The sequence below is a fragment of the Parasteatoda tepidariorum genome, chromosome 1 (genome assembly GCF_982258835.1).
Source record: "Parasteatoda tepidariorum strain Cologne lab strain chromosome 1, Ptep-v5.0, whole genome shotgun sequence".
In the NCBI taxonomy this organism is placed as follows: Eukaryota; Metazoa; Arthropoda; class Arachnida; order Araneae; family Theridiidae; genus Parasteatoda; species Parasteatoda tepidariorum.
Window position 1 is genome coordinate 90642415 of NC_141755.1, and position 17943 is coordinate 90660357.

The following is a 17943-nucleotide window of genomic DNA, read 5'->3' on the forward strand; positions in this document are numbered from 1 at the left end:
ATTTGAATTATCTTCGAATGAAAAAAAAAAAAAAAATGTAATAAACTACAAAATTTCATTTGTTATATTGGAATCAGAGGTTCAAAGTGGAAGCTCTAATGGAATACTTAACAATTAAAATCTAAAGCTCGTGCCATTAAATTTTCGTTATCAAATTTTTTGTCTTTAGTATACTTACCCATTTAATTTAAACTTTTACGTTGTTCCTTGGCAATTTTTCTTTTCCGTTGTGATTATACGAGTGTATATATATGTCACTGCGAAAAATCAAAACTGGTGATTGTCGATTTTTTCTGCGGATTATAAACAATCACATAGACGCCTTAGTAAATGTCCGAAATATATGCTAGATTTGATTTGATATAATCAATCAGAATTGGGAATACCGGGAAAATGACCAATATTCTCTATTCCTTATTATTATTTTAAAAAAAAAAAGACTAAAGGTTTCCCATACACTGATGTTTTATAATTAAGTACCGTTGCCCGTTATTTCCTACACTTTCTCTTTAAGGTGTCACTGCCTGTTATATATTTTCCCGGAAAAAGTCCAACATTGATGTTTTTCCTAATCTACTCTAATTGGATATGTAAAGATCGAATTACCTATAAATAATCGATCTTTACAAATCCAATTAATATATCAATGACTGATCGATTAAAATATCAATGACTAATCAGACGTAGCAAATATTTTGAATGCTTACCAAAGCGAGAATGTGATCATTCGCATTCGCAGAAGATAGTCGGCATTCTCCAAATTTCGGTGATATCTATTTCTAAAGAAGAATATCGTAAAAAAGTAGTTTTGAAATAACGAGAATTTTCTTTTTTTGAAAGTGATGACGTAACAGAAGTTAGTGTTAAATTTTAAAAAGACTTATTTTAAATCATCGTAATACTTGTTTCTATACTTATTTATGCACAGAGAAAGGAAAAGACTTCATTTTAATAAAATTATGTTTTTATTTAAAATAATAAATTCTAAAAAAAATTTAGAGTTTACATACGAGTATTATATCTTTTGTTGGAGTAAACTAACTAACGATGTAAAATAAAAATTTACTTAACATAGTATATGTATGTATATCTCTATATGTATGTATGAGTGTTAATAAGTAAAAATAATTTTTAATTTAATGTAAACAAATATAAACGTAATTTGCTTATAAATTTAAAATAATTTTAAATATGAAACTAATAAAATTTCAATTTTAGTAATTTCATTTTTTAACTTGCTTTATCATCGCCTACAAAAATTATTTTCATCAAAATTTAAAATAATAATATTTATTCAAAGATGTATGCAATAGTTTTGAAGAATAATAAATTTCATAAACAAATCAACGAGTTCAGATTTATTAAAAACTAGCCGCCTAAGGCGGCCAGCTGTCCGCCACGCTGAAGGTTTTCACAAATAAAGTTTTTTAAAACATAGCAGGAAATCTGAAGATTAGTGGACAATTAAAGTGTTCCTGTCCAGCAATTTTGTCTTCATATCCAGTTCTGCTGCAAATGTATTAAAGCTCTTGAGGATGTTTGAAATTATATAGCTACAACGCTTAAGAAAAAAAAACTAAAATGCTAAATACATGAAAAGAACACGAAAACGAATAAATTTTTTTATGGTATCAATTTCTATTTCTATATAATTTTTTATGGTATCAAATTCTATTTCTATATCTGTTACGTCAAGCACTCAGGTATTATAATTTGATCTAGTTATGCTTGTATAATTTTGATCTAGTTGCGCTTTCTACGTCATTTTGTTAACATAGTTTGGTTTGTTATTTCTAAGTTAACTTTCAAAAAATTGGCTGGCATCAGCATTTTTATTCTTTAAGTTGTTTATTTTTTCTTTTGGAATTCGTTCCTTTTTAGCGAAATGTTTTTCAACCTAATCGAATTCTTTGCCGACTGTTCTCTGTATATATAAAGAAAATAAAGTAAATATTTTTAAAGTGTTGTGAAAAGAATTTTTAGTTGTACAAAGTACTACAATATCGCTATAAAAAATTATCGTCTTCGCTTAAGAAAAAAAAATAGAGCGTGGAAAGAAGAAGAAAAATTTATTATAACAATTATGAACAGCGACAAATATATCAAAGCGAAGCGTTCTATTTACGTATCGAATATGTTGCCACATTTTTAATACGAAAGTTAAACTTTTCTCCACTTTAATAAATGTAAACTAATGCGAACTTTACAATTAAATTATTAATTCCTTCGTATATTATTGGTTTAAGTTGTCGAAAATTAATATTTCAATTGTGAGGTTCGCATTAGCATACATTTATAAGAGTGGGGAAAAGTATATGCATTTTTTAATAATTTATTGAATATGGCTCTTTGAAGACGAAAAAGCAGACGAAAAGCATAGACTTACAAAATGACTGATAACTAAATAACTAATCAAAATTTTTGAAAAAGAAAAAAAATACTTCTTCATTATGTGAAAACACAATTATGGGCCGAGTTTCGTGCCCGGGCGAGGCTTCTGGGGCGATATATTGTGATTACAGACACACACACACACACACACACACAGCCGCGTTTATTATTCGCGATCGCAACGAACTATAGGGGGCGTTGTTGTATGAGACGGATACCTGCGATTTCGATATGAACAGTCATTCATTTACTCTAGAGACGTCTTTAATGTAGCACGTAGCATTGCAACGTTCCTTTTTTATCGTGGCTAATTAAATTTAAAAAAGAAAAATGTTTAATATCCTTTCTTATACAAACGAAAACAAAATGGTATCTCTTTTTTTTTAGAGAAGGAACATCCAAAACACATCGGAAAAATATTTGCACATAAACAGAAAAAAAATATGTATATTCTTATAAGAGTTAAAACCTAATGCCCGAAAAATAGTTTTACTAAATTTAATGACATAACATGAAAGGCCTATTTAAACTTTACATTCCATAGTTTTAAGAATCATATTAGTTCAAAAATTAAAATGAACAAAAAGTATACATAAGCCTCATAATTTTATGAAATTTAATTTAGTAAAAAAGGTTTTTTGACAACAATTTTTATTAAAAAATTTCAAGTTTCAATAAAAATCATTATTTAGAAACTAAAAAACGTAAAATAAGGAATGCTTACGATACAAAGCAAAAATGAAAAACCCAATTCTAAAAATTCTTTACATTAAAATAAACAACTTTCATGTTTTTTCTTTTTTGATTCATAATCGGAAGCAGAAAACCATTCTATAGAGAACTATCATTTAAATCAAATAAGAAAAAAATTACTTAAAAGTAAAATTTTTTATTTTATAAAAATTAACTCTTACCTGCTTTACAAATCAGAAGAATTCCAAAATGATTTGTTCTTCGATTTTTGTTACCATTTTTTAGTGCAATGAAAATTCGTCTTTGGGAATTGCCAAAAATAGAACAAGATGCAATTTTATTTTTTCAGGAGCGAAATATTTTGCCCATTGTCCACCGAAATCCGATAAACTACTTTGATTTTAAATAAAGTGTTTTATTTTATGATTTGTTGGTGTAGATTGGTGGCACTTAAAAACCGCCAAATCTGTAGTTGCGGTGACGTTATTACGTAAGTAACGAAACATATTACTTCAAACATTAGAATATGCAAGAAGTATACATTGGCACATAATTTTATACCATTTAATTTTTCAAAACAATTATTTTAACAACAATTTTTATAAAAAAGTTATAAACTAAAAAAAGTAAAATAAAGAATTCTTAGGATAAAAAAACGATTTTAAAAATTCCTCATATTGAAATAAAAGACTTCCATATTGTTTCTCTTTTCATTCTTATAGTTCTTAATCAGACGTAAAAAAGCATTCTGTAGAGAACTATTATCAAATAAGAAAAAAAAATTTTACAAGCTAATTTTTTATTATTAAAATCATGACACTTACCTTCTTTATAAATCCGCAGAATTCCAAACGAAATGCTCTTCGTTTGAAAGTTTTATTTTCAAATAATATGTACATAGATTATCCCTTTATTACTTTTAGATAACATACCACACATCAAAATTTTATAATTGTAAGATCTCGATGTGAATTTGAATATGTAGCTTAAAAACAGAACAGCTGAATTCTAGTTGAAATTATCTATTCTTTCTAAACTAAGAAATACTTACCAACAAAACGATAAAAAATTTATTAATCATCAGCACAAATGACACTATTTCAAGTAATTTGGATGATTCTTTATTGTTGTTTTCCGAATTATATAGATACAGAAATATATACCGTTCTATAACAAAGAAGAATATTCTATAACAATTGCTGTTCTTGACGTTCTGAATTCACATTTATTTATTGAAATGACGAAAGCAATGTTGACTTCAGTTTAATTTGTAATGAATTGAAGATAGAAGAAATGCATTTTACCTTGAAACACACATCTGTAACAGTATGCCATAGCGAAATCGGAAGTTATCAGTTGCAAGTTTGTTGATAATAGTAGTTGAAAATTATTGAGGAATTTTCTTCAAATGTTTGGCGTGTTCTGTTTCTGAAAGATTTAACAATGTTCTGGAGAGTTTTTTCAAGTTTTTCGGCTTTTTCCTTAGGGAAATTTTGCTTCTTATTTCGTGCAAAGAAAATGGCGACCGACTCTGACAGTGATTCTGGTGGAACTGAATGAAAACGTGATAAATTAATGTCTAATATTTACAGGCTCCCGCTAGACGGCGTACTCGAGCGTTGCGATCGCGAATTATGTATAGATAGAGCATTCTTGCGCATTCGCAATTTTAAAATATTTGAGTTTGTAGATTTAGTTTAAAAAATGCGTGTTTCTTTCAGCTGGGTTTTTAATAGGTTTCAGTATGTTGTAAATGGAATATCTGTTTTACAAATGACTAACATTGTTCCTAAAATTGACATGTAAATAAAACCTATAAAATTTACGATAACCTCATAAAAAAATTTCATCGCTTTTAAAATTGTTTCATAATTAATAGACAGAAAACGTAGTAAAAAATAATCTTAATAATAAAATGCATTGTTTAATTAATTGATTTAAAAACTGCAGATTTACTATAAATTTAACAGAAGAAAGCCAACAATTCGAAAGAAGAACAAGAAATCAGTCCCTGGGTTTCAGCTGAGGATCATTTCTTCGAAAGAAAGAGGCTTCAATGATTTGTCTCCTGCCGTGCTCCGGATGCTTCAGTTGCTCATCTCCTCCGTATGTCCAGCCGTATTCCCAAGAAGAAATAATAGGATAATAGAATTTGTCTTTAGGATCCTTTTCGTATCTTTTCTTCAGATATTGGTATCTACCTTCCTCTTCCTGGCTGAGACCTAATGCACGTTTTAAATTAAAAGAGTTATATTATTTGTTTAAAAAATGTTGCTCTTGTCTGTCATGGGGACCATGTGTTGTCGACTAGTTTTCCGATTCTTCGCCAACACAAACATTGACCCCTTTAACTAATAAATATGAATTTTAATGTCTCGATGTACTGTCAATAAATATCGAAATATAGCGATAATTTTTCAATTACTTAAAAATAATTGTAAAGAAAAAATAACAAAAAAAATTGTGATCGCTTTATCACGATTAATTTTTACCTAATGGTCAAATGCTTTTTTTTTCTGGTTTGACTCCGATAAACGCCACAACATTTCAAATCATGGGTTGCAAAAACTGTCTCAATTGATGTTTGTCGTTGGATTGGTTTTCAAATCCGGGTTATATACGTTTAAAACGTCAAAAAATACTTCATCTTCTTCAGTATTCATATTTATATTAAAATCACAGTAGAATCCCCTCACTACTACTTTTTCCCACCTTTCAGGCAATTTTCGAATTCCATCGCGAAAAAATATCTTGTCTTTTGAGGCGATTCAAGTTAGGAGCCAATTTTCGATTTCTGCAAAAGAAGTGAACTGGTAACCTGCCAAATCGTGCTGCATCCGCCGGAACAGCCAGTAAACAGAAGGAGCAATGTCCAGCGAATACAGCGGTTGCCGTAAAATATCCCACCTGAGTGTTTTCAAATAATTTTTTACGACTTTTGAGACATCAGGCCGACCGTTATTATGCAGAAGAATAACTTTGTCATGTCTTTACTCGCATTCCGCCGTTTCTTTCGAAATGCCGGCTCAAACGAATCAATTGTAGCCTAGACTGATCTCCCGTAATGGAATCACCAGATTGTAGCAGCTCATAGTATACAACACTATTCACTATTCTTCATTCACCATTCTAGAAACGTCGAAACCATTCTCTACATGATTTATCAGTTAGAGCATTGTCACCCTAAACTTCTACAAGCATTCGATGCGCTTCAGCAGCACTTTTCTTCCAATTAAAGCAAAAACATAAAACCTCCCGCAAATGGTGCTTCGTTACCACAAAATTTGATATATTCAACTAAGTAAAAAACAGGGTTTTTGTAATTCGATATAAACTTAATATTATTGGCAGATGTTTAACCTCTCTGAAACCACCGAAACCAGCTGTCACTATATAACATTCATAACAGCAGAGCCAACTTTTGAAAACGGACCGAACTGATTTGTACTCCCAATAATATTTCATTAAAAACGTGTTTCTAAAAAATTATTTAAAATTAACATAAATTGAATTGAAAAAATATTTATATATTTAAAGGCAAAATTAATGGATATGTGGTACTCATTCATTTAGGAGAAACGTAAGAAATCGTCATACTATTGTTGAAGTTAATGATGTTTACTAAAAATAGGTTTCAGTTAAATGAAGTGATGCTCTCTGGTAGAGACAACATTTCAAATATGAAGGTGAAAGAATTTTTCTTCTTCTTTTTTTTTTGTCGGTTGTTTTTTGGGTTTGGTTTTTTTTTTAAAGAAGAAATAGCACTCTTATTAAAATAAAAGTCTGAAATCACCTTTATAAAGTAATTTTTTGACATCCACTTCAACTGGCTTAGTTACTGAAGGAGGCAGAAATTGCTCTTTTTCGTCATCTTCTTTCGGTGGCTTTGGTTTTGTTGATTGATGAGCATCAGTGATGGCTTGAAGCTCATCTTCAAAAGCCGGGACTTCTTGAGGAGGTAAATCTGGTTCATAATCATCATCATCATCATCGGGCATATCGTCCCAGGTACAAGATTCAGCGCATCGCTTTAAGAGTGATCCGTGTTCTAAATTCCAGTTTACTCGCACCTATAAAGTAACTTATTATTTTACCTCTAAAGTCAAGAAATCAGTTATTCTACAGATTATCTAACGTGCACATCAATTCGAGTAATCCGTTAAAGTGTTAAATCTTTTATTTATTTTTAAACTATGCAATGTGCAAAATATACATAGATAATCTACCACATTATATATTAGACACTCGTTAAAGTAAACATAAGATTTTTTTTCTAGTACAACAGCAACGTTTCTATACGCTTATATAAAAACTGATATTTATTACCCATTGGCAAAATGGGTCTTGTTTTGGGTTTGATGGCGTGCGCAACTTATTTGGACGTCATCACTCTTTTCAACTGTGTTCAAGAGTAATAGTAAACAGTGCGCATGCGTTGTCTTTGCATGGGTAGCTATAGCGACCGCTGCTGTTTTTCTTTTTAATTTCACTAGCAGGCAATTTTAATGTATTTACATAATAATAATTTAAAGTATTTTTATATTCTTTTTATAATTAAACTATAATTACTGGCTTGACGGTGATTTCAATATAAATATGAATACTGAAGAAGGAAAAGTATTTTGCGACGTCTTGAAACACGTACATAAGCAGGATTTGAAAACCAATCCAATGATAAATATCAAAGGAAACAGTTTTTGTAACCCATGTTTTGAAATGTTATGGCGTTTAATGGAGTCAATCCAGAAAGAAAAAGCATTTAACCAATAGGAAACCAGTGATCGTAAAAAGGCGATCACAACTTTTTCCTTTTTTATTTTTCGCTATCGAAAAAATCAAGTTACTATAATCAAACAATCAACATTAGTCTAATGCAGGGGTTGCCAAACTTTTTTGATCATCGACCCCTACATAATTTTTCGAAATCTCCATCGACCCCCATAAAAGTAATTTTCTGTTAATTAAAATAAAACTCTATTAGATACTGTGTTTGTACATTTATTTTATGATATTGAACATTTAGTAAAGTAATAGTACATAGTGTAACAATAGTTTTATGAAAAATATATTAATGTTGAAATATAAATACCTTAATATTTATGAAATAATAAGTAATTATAAATAAGTAGAAATAATAAGTAAAGTAACTACGGATTTATTGCTTCTTAATCAATGACATGGGTGTGCCTGGTGTTTTTTTTTCTTTCTGCAAGGTTCGTTATATTGGGTTCAAAATTGATCGATTTTATTCTTAAATCCCCTCGAAACTCCACATTTAATTTATTTCTGTTCTTAGTTAAGATTGAATTTACGTGACTGAAACCGGCTTCAACCATATAGGAACTTGGAAATGCTATCATAAATGGCTGAGCTATTTCGTAAAGTCTTACATATTTTTGGATTATATTTATATTTGTCCAAATTTTGCTTATTGTTAAATTTTTAAAAAGCGTCTTTGCTTCAAATCCCCATAATAATTCAGCAAGCTCATCTTGCAGGTTGATGTCCACGTTTTCAATTTGAGCAGAAAATGGCACAATAATCCAATCAGGGATGTCAATGTTTTCCAAATCAACAAAACGCAGTTTAAAATCGTCGCTCAATTTTTGAAGATTACCTGTATATATTTCCAAGTCTTCTTTTATTTCTAATTGTCACATATCTGAAAAATACTGATAATCCTTCGACCAATCGACCCTTCCGGTTCGGATCGACCCCCTGGCTCAGATCGACCCCTGCTTATGTTAAATAGACCCCTGGGGGTCTATATAGACCACTTTGGCGACCTCTGGTCTAATGAATTAACCATCAATCACTTTAAAAACATTATAATATAAATAATCAAACGATTTGAAATATTATTGCCCTTAAGAAAATTAACCTAATGTTATTTATTTTTTAATATCTAAATAATCAGTAATCAATGCAATCAATAAATTAGTTGATAAAATGAGAGAAACAAGCTATTGAAACTTTAACTAATATACAGAAGCCACATATGTGAACATTACCTAATTTAAATGTAGAAAACTCTTGATTCTGCTTTTTAACCGGAGTAAATAAATTAATTTGCAGATTATCTAGGTAATGTGCACGTGATTTAGAGCATTAATTATGTGCTTTAGAGTATTATTTAAAGCATTAGCACGTACTTTAGAGCAATAATTTGACCACTTTTTACATAGAATTATTACGAATACGTTGAAGATTGCTATAAGCATGCATACAGCCATCTTTAAAATTAGCTTAATGGGTTTTTCATGCATGGCTCAAACAGTAATGCAAAGTTGTCGTGTAATGCGAAACAAAAACAGTCAACATACATTGCGCTATGGAAAAAATTTCAAAAATTGTTGCGTGCGACGTTGGAACGTTTATGCGATTTTTATTACCCAACGGAGGCATTTTTAGGGATGTTACATAGGAAATCAAATAAATTTTTTTATTAAGTTCAAAGCCTCACTTTAGTCAATTTTTAAAGTTAATTTAGATAAGCAAGGGAATTTAATGTATCATTTTAATTTGTAATAGATTCCATGAATATACACTATAGAGTTTTGTCATAAGATGTTTATACATGTGTGAGTGACATATTTAAATCCTGTTTATTTTAATATTTTGATCAAATACATATATTTTTAAAAAAGATTTCTGTAATAACATAAACTATAAATTAAAATAAAATACTATCATATCAAATCGCTTATAAAAAAAAGGTAAGACTATTATACTTTGAGGTGCCCCTCGGAATGTCGCTAAGTTTATCCCCAGAATGAGCGATAGTGTTTCATTCATGGCAACGTGCGCCGAAACACAATAAGGTAAGTCGATATTTTCTTCTCACTGAACCCATATTCGATAGCATAAATTTCTATTTTTAATCTGTTTCCTTTTGATATAAAAAGTGTTTTATTCAGATTATAGTTTTTATTTTATTTTAATTATGTTTGGTTTTCGGTATAATTTTCTTTAGCAGGGTTTCATTACTAGCAATAGACATATACAGGGTGGTCCCGAATTCATGGTACAAACTTTAATGGTAGGTACAGGACATTGTAACAATGATTTATTGTATAGGAATGTATAGTCTCAAGTGACGCGGTGAGGCGTAAACAGGGGAAATAAAAGGAAAGAGAAATGGAGTGATCGGTTGGTATCATTGCCGGTAGAGGGCAGTAGATGTCTAGCCGCCGTTGAAAATGATGCATCGCAGTAGGGAAAAGCGTCATTCAAAGACGATGGGTGACTTTACGTATGCAGAAAAAGCAGACATGCATTACATGTACGGCCGTGCAAATGGTAACGGCAGAGCTGCGTTACGAATGTATCGCGCGGAGTATCCTGATCGACGAATGCCGGATCATAGAATTTTTCAACGGTTACATCGTCAACTTTGTGAAACAGGTGCGTTCGACGTCAACAAACATGACGCTGATCGATTAAGAGCTGTACGCACTCCAAGGCTGGTAGAAAGCATCTTGAGCATTGTGGCTGACAGACCCGAGTCAAGCACAAGAACTGTTGCGCGTGACGTAGGTGTGAGTCATCAGACTGTATGCAGAGTGTTAAACGAAAATCGCTTACACCCCTTCCATGTTCAGAAAGTACAAGCACTGAATCCGGCAGATTATCCTCTCCGCGTGAACTTCTGCCTGAGGGTGATGCAGCAATGTGCGTTGCAGCCGGATTTCGTAGGTGATGTGCTATTTACAGATGAAGCGACATTTTCACGCGAGGGTTTTCTTGATGCGCACAATTCCTATGTGTGGGCAACCGATAATCCACATGCAACGCGTCCACATGCGTTTCAACAACGTTTCTGTATTAATGCGTGGGCTGGTATTGTGAACGACTTTTTGATTGTCCCATACTTACTACCCACGCGACTCAGTGGCGGAAGCTATCTTATTTTTCTGAAAGAAGTGTTACCACAACTGCTGCATGATGTTCCGATCGCCATTCGTAACCGCATGTGGTTTCAGCACGATGGGGCGCCAGCACACTTCAGCATTGATGCACGGAATTACCTGAATGCCACGTTTGGTGCTCGATGGATTGGGCGTGGTGGACCAATCCCTTGGCCACCCCGATCTCCCGATTTATCGAGCCTCGATTACTTTTTATGGGGACATCTAAAGCATCTTGTTTATGAGTCTCCAGTTGACTCAGATGAGGATCTCGTCGCTCGCATATCTGTAGCTGCTGCAGGTGTGCGTGAAATACCAGGCATCTTTGAACGTGTACGCCAATCGCGCCACCGACGCTGTCAAGCATGTATCGCTTCTGGTGGACGCAATTTTGAACACTTACTGTAAACATGACACTTGTCAACAAAGCTTTCAATAAAATCTTTGTTTTTCCTTTCGGCCGCTATTTCTCCTGTTTACGCCTCACCGCGTCACTTGTGACTATACATTCCTGTACAATAAATCATTGTTACAATGTCCTGTACCTACCATTAAAGTTTGTACCATGAATTCGGGACCACCCTGTATAAAACTCGACTATATAAAAGGTATATGATATTTGAAACTTAAAAGTAACCTTTACTTTTACTTATTAATACTTTTCTATTATATTCGGCGATGGTTTTAATAGATTTTAAGTCGGATTTTGAGTTAATTATTTCAACTATAGACTTAGCAGGTCTGTAAGAAACTATATTGAAAACCATTGTAAATAAGTACAACGCTCTTACAACAAATCTAATCGACGAATCACTAGAAAAATTTAAAAAGTGGCATTTAATGCCACGTGTAAGTAAAATTAACGATAAACATCACTTATCCGGTGTTTGGGCCAAAAAAATTTGTCATTCTATTATTGCCGCCAGTAATGCATAATTGTGGTAACAGGTAAATAATACCCTAGATAAAATGTAATGAAAGGGTGCTCTGCTCATTTTTGCAATTTTTTTTAAACGTTCTTGCAGAAAACAGAGAAAAGGACTTTAAAATTGAGGCTTCTGAATAACAATAAATCGTGATAAAAATAATATTTTATAACCATCGTTGAACAACCGAGTCTATTTTGAGTTTACGACTATGAACTTTGAACCCAATCCGGAAGACAAAGGAGGTCCTTTATCAAGTATTGGAAGAAATTTGCCATCGTTTATGAGTATTAGATGAAACTAACTCGCATATTGCGTGACATAGAAAGGAAAACCACGGTTAGCCTGACTTCAAGGGCACTCTAATCCATAATCTGTTCACCGCTGAGGATATTTTCCATCAGCCCAGTGGTCGATGTAACCCGGGTGCGACCAACAATCGCTGGGATTCGAACCCACGTCACCTCATTGAGAGGCGAGTGCTCTATCCCCTGAGCGACCACGGTTCGATAGAAATATTTTTTATTTTATTTTACAACCGTCGTTGAACAGCCGACCTAATTTTTTGGGGTTCACGACTACAATGTTCAACTCCGTAGCTTTGTAATTTTGAACCCAATCCAGAAGACAAGGGAACTCCTGGATCAAGTATTGGGAGAAATTTGAACTCGAGGACTTTTTAATAGAACTAACCCGCATTTGTGTTACATGCAGAGGAAAACCATAAGAACCTCCCACGGTTAGCCTGATGGTAAGGAGACTTTAACCCATGATCCGTCCTACCACTGAGGATATTTCACGTCAGCATTGTGGTCGTTGCAAGCCAGATGCGGAATTCGCATCGACCAGACATCGCTCGGATTCGTACCCGGTTCACCTCATTGGACTATTCCCTGAGTCATCGTGGCTCCGATAGAAATGATTGGGAAATTGAAGATTTCATTTACAATAAATGCTTCAAGTAACAATGCCAATAAAAGGGACACCTTCTTCTGTATTTAAATCATAAGCACAGTGGTAACAGGTTTCTCACGCCTCTTCCTAAAACGGATAAGTTACCTTAATCTAAAATGTCGATGATTACAGAATCTTTTGTTGTTGAAATAACACCAATTTGCATTTTGTTGAAAGTATAATAAGTGAATAGTACCTTATTTTCTTTCAGAATTGCTTCAGTGAAAGCTTTTTGAAAACTAGGATCAAACATCTTTTCCCTCGCCATTTTCTTTTCTTAAAACAAGAACTCATAAATAAATGAATAACTTAATTTAGAATTTGCGATTGAAAATATTTATTATAGCGAACTTTTACTGCTCTATTTACTTAAGAAAAGGTAATTATAACCATGCGAACTTTTCATTATAAGACTCAACTAAGAGTCTCTAAGATTTATAGCTCATATAATTTTTAAGATATTATTTGCAACAGTAAATGTCTTTTAAGTGAAACAATTTAACTTGGCCACAGTATGACATCTTCACAGCGTTAGTTGTATCCGCCTTTATAGGGAGTTAGCAAATGATTGGATAGAAGTTGTGGCGTGCAAGTTGTGCTTAGGATCGTGTACCACTGATGGTGTTGGACGCTGGGTTGCATTGATTTGAAAATATAAGAGCATCGCTAACAGATGAAAGAAGGTCAAAGTCACCTATCTACATTAAAATCTGAATTATCTATAATAATAAAATGAAAAGTTTGTCAGCGTATCATTCTTAGAACTAAGGAATCGTTTGCGTCCTGAAATTTGAAATTCTAACTTCCTGAAATTTGAACAGTTGGCGAAAAAAAGCAATTTTAACCCTTGATCCTAAAATTAGTTCAAAAATCTAATGTAGATCGTCTCGTTTAAAAAATGAAATTTTCTCGTTGGTTTAGAGCTAGTGCCATTAATATAAACTTATTTGCAGACGATTCTGTTTTTTTCCTTCTCTTAAATATTTTAAAGATAGCATCAATGATGTTAGCTTTCTTATAGCTCTCATAAATTAAAGCGGGAGTTTATTGCGCGCTTTTTAATACTTAATTATTTTTTTAAAAAATTTCTATAAGCTGCACAATCAGTCTTTCCCTTGAGCAGACCTAGTGCGTTCTCCAGAAGTGGTATCCACTCTTTCAGGACCACCACAAATATTTTTTATTTTGAAGGAGCTGTTTTAGGCTGAATAATTTTCCCTTCAATATTTTTCAATCTTTAGCAAGTAAAATAAATGATGACAGGAATAAGAAAATAACACAAACAATTTATTTTACACTTTTTTGGAACAGCAGCAAAAACATGATGCCACTCACCACGAAACAAATATATATATACAAGAGATTGGAAATTAAATTAAAGAGGGAACATAGAGCACGCTACACACTCCCTTCCCAGTGGAAACGATTAAGAAACATAATCCTCTAAATGAGGTGGGAACCTGACGGTTCTTCCACTACGTGTGGTTTGCTTGTGGTTGTTAGAGGACGAGATTTGTTCCTGGGGTTCGCACTGAGGGTGTGAATCTGTGTCAACCCTTGGTTTGTGAGTATCAGGCGAATGCTCGGTATTGTCCTGTATAGTAAAGCATGGCTTTAGCCTATCAATTGAAATTCTTTTGACTTTTCCATTGATTTCAATATCAAAGTATTTCGATGTTCGGAGCTTGACAACGTAAGGACCAAGATAAACTGGTTGCAATGATGAAGTGGCAGCATTATTGTAGATGAATACATGCGAGCAATTCGAAAGTTGTTTTGAAACAAATACGGCTTTAGTGCCATGAGTAGTCGTTGCAGAAGGTTTCATGCTACGTATGATACTTTGTAGCCTATGCACGAAGTCTGAGTGCGTGACATTAGGGATTTTAGTAACAAATTCTCCAGGTAAACAGAGAGGACTTCCGTAAAGAAGCTCAGCTGAAGAATATCCGATATCTTCTTTTAGTGCCGTACGTAATCCGAGAAGAACAAAAGGTAAAGCGTCTACCCAAGATTTATTTTGTTGCAAATGGCATCTCAGGCTGGCTTTTATAGTTCTGTGTTGACGCTCAATCAGTCCGTTCGCTTGTGGATGGTAAGCAGTTGTCCTAGAGGTTTGAAATCCCAAATATCTGCTCAACGATGAGAAGAGTTGGCATTCAAACTGGCGTCCTTGATCGGATGTAATGCGTTGTGGTACGCCGAAACGAGAAAACCAGGTTGAAATCATGCCTTTTGCTACTGTTTCTGCTGATTGATCCGTCATAGGTAGTGCTTCAACCCATCTTGAAAAACGGTCAATCATCGTTAGCAAGTATCTGAAACCTTGGCAAGGAGGCAAGGGGCCAACAATGTCGATGTGAACATGTTGGAAGCGTTCGGGTGGGACCTTGAAGTCCATCAGAGGGGATTTTGTATGTTTCTGAACTTTGGATCGTTGGCAATCCACACATGCCCTGCACCATAATTGGCAATCTTTATTGATACTTGGCCATATGAATCTTTTCGTGATTAGTTTCCTTGTGCTCCTAATCCCTGTATGTGAGAGGCTATGAATAGCGGAAAATATCTGTCTTCGAAATTTTAAGGGAATGTATGGACGGTTACTGGGTGTAGAGACATCACAATAAATCGATTTGTTGGTTTCCGGAATGGGAATTTCAACCATTTTCAGTCTTGGATTGTTTTTCAAAATTATTAAATCATCATCGTTTTGAAAGTCTGCCATGGTTGAGTAATCGATTGGAGATGGTGTGGAGATGGCATTAATTCTAGAGAGAGCATCGGCCACAACGTTCTCTTCTCCAGCGACGTAGCGAATATCCGTTGAAAATTGAGCAATGTAACTCAATTGTCTGGCTTGTCTAGGGGAAGCTTTGTCCAGCTTTTGCTGAAAAGCGAAGATGATAGGTTTGTGGTCTGTGTAGATGGTGAAAGACCTTCCTTCCAAAATGTGTCTAAAATGCTTAATAGCAGTGTAGATTGACAACAGTTCCCTGTCATAAGCGCTGTATTTTTTCTGAGCGTCGGTTAAGGAGCGTGAAAAGAAGCTTAATGAGCGCAATTCTCTATGTTCGATTTGATGTATGACGGCCCCAATGGCTGTATCTGAAGCGTCACATGTCAGAGATATATTAGCATCAGTAGAGGGATGAACAAGCATTGTAGCATGACAAAGCGCTTCCTTGAGATTTCTGAACGCATTGCGGGAATCTTCGGTCCATACTAGAGGTATTTTGCTATTTTTGCATTTTCCGCTGAGTAATGAGGTCAGAGGCTGCTGAAGCTTGGCGCAATTTGGGATGAAACGATGGTAAAAATTTATCATCCCTAAGAATCTGCGCAAGCTGGTGGATGATGTGGGCTCAGGTACGTTTTGTATGGCATCAACCTTCATCGGGAGAGGTCTTATTCCTTCGGTTGTTATTTCATATCCCAGATATTTAAGTTTGGAAGCTCCAAAAACACTTTTTGCAATGTTGATACATAAACCATAGTCGTTTAATCTTCGAAAAACTGCGTATAAGTGTTCACGATGTGATTTTTCATCTGGCGAAGCAATTAGTATGTCATCTAAGTAGCAGAAAGTGAAATCTAATCCTGATAACACCATATTCATGAAACGTTGAAATGATTGTGCCGCATTGCGCAAACCAAATGTCATGAATGGAAATTCAAACAGCCCGAAAGGAGTTATAATGGCCGTCTTTGGAATATCTGCTTCGTGCACTGGGATTTGTTGATAGGCTCTAATTAAATCAATGGACGAAAAAATTCTCTTTCCATGCAGAATAGAACCACAGTCAGTGAGAAATGGTAAAGGATAACGATCGGGAATGGTGATATTATTAAGGGCCCTATAGTCCCCACATGGCCTCCAATCACCTGATTTCTTTAGGGTAAGATGGAGAGGACTGGCCCAACTACTTTTGGATGGTCTGCAAAGACCTTGTTGCAACATAAAATCGAATTCAGCTTTTGCTGCTTTTAGTTTTTCTGCTGATAGCCTTCTGGCTCTGGCTGTAACAGGTGCACCTTTAGTCTCAATGAAATGCGCGATGTTGTGACTCTTGATTTTATTATTAGCGAGTGTTGGGCGCAAGAGGTCTGGAAATTCTTTGAGGATGGCTTCGTACTGATTTTGTACTGTGTTTAATGTTGGCGAAACCGCACCGTAGCCCGGGTCACCAATAGAGGACAATGAAGTGATTCCATCGATTAATTTACGATTTTTACTGTCAACCAAAAGGTGAAAGTGAGACAAAAAGTCAATACCTATTATTGGTTTATTTACGTCAGCTATCACGAAAGGCCAATTGAATGATCTTCTTAGTCCTAAATCCAAATTTAGTAATTTTTGTCCATAAGTCTTAATTTTGGTTCCATTTGCAGCGAAAAGTTCCAGCTTCGCAACAGACCGCTTTTCTTTTGGTTGTGGTGGAATCACGGAAATTTCAGCACCTGTATCGATTAAAAATTGAGTCGCACTCTCCTTGTCGCGAACAAAAAGACGACACAGCTCCACCCCTTGGTTCTCTGTCGTCCGCGAGAGCCGGGGATCTAGTTTTCCCGTTGGTGGAAGTTGGTCTCGTTTGGCCAGTCGCAAGGTTTATTACATTTAAAAGCTCTTTCGCCAAACTTTGAATGGTAATAACATATACTGCTTTCTGCACTATTACCCCTTCTTCTAGAATTGCTTCTGGAACGGTATCTGAACTGTTGATGCCCTGTAAGTTGCTTTTTATTCAGTTCGCTAACTTGCAGTGATAACTCTGATATCTGTTCTTGTAGTTAAACTAAAATACTGTCGTCCCTAGAGCTAGCTAAAGCAGCATTTTGAAGCGGTGTGGCTTTTATTTCCCAGATTTTATCAGCCATTGTCGCCAATTTCGACAAATCGTCACCGCTGATTGATAAAATACTTGACATCGCCGTTGGTAATCTTTGCAGCCAGAGAGTTTTAAGAAAAGTTTCACTTACTTTATCGGAAGCCAAATTCCTCATCTCACATAATAGCTGAGAAGGTTTATTATCACCCAATTCCACTTCCGTTAATAATTTGCGGGTTTTTT

The 17943-nt window shown here is 34.3% G+C and overlaps 1 protein-coding gene across 1 annotated transcript; it reads right to left on the reverse strand.

Moving 5' to 3' along the window:
* Positions 1-4964: 4964 nt before the first annotated feature.
* On the reverse strand, positions 4965-13220 carry LOC107445762 (protein SPMIP1). Its single transcript, XM_016060237.4, has 3 exons — positions 13068-13220; positions 6878-7154; positions 4965-5306 (listed from the first exon to the last, which is right to left on the reverse strand). Exons 1-3 carry the CDS (start codon positions 13137-13139, stop codon positions 5089-5091), a joined length of 567 nt encoding a protein of 188 aa, XP_015915723.3. The 5' UTR covers positions 13140-13220; the 3' UTR covers positions 4965-5088.
* Between the last annotated feature and the right edge of the window lie 4723 nt (positions 13221-17943).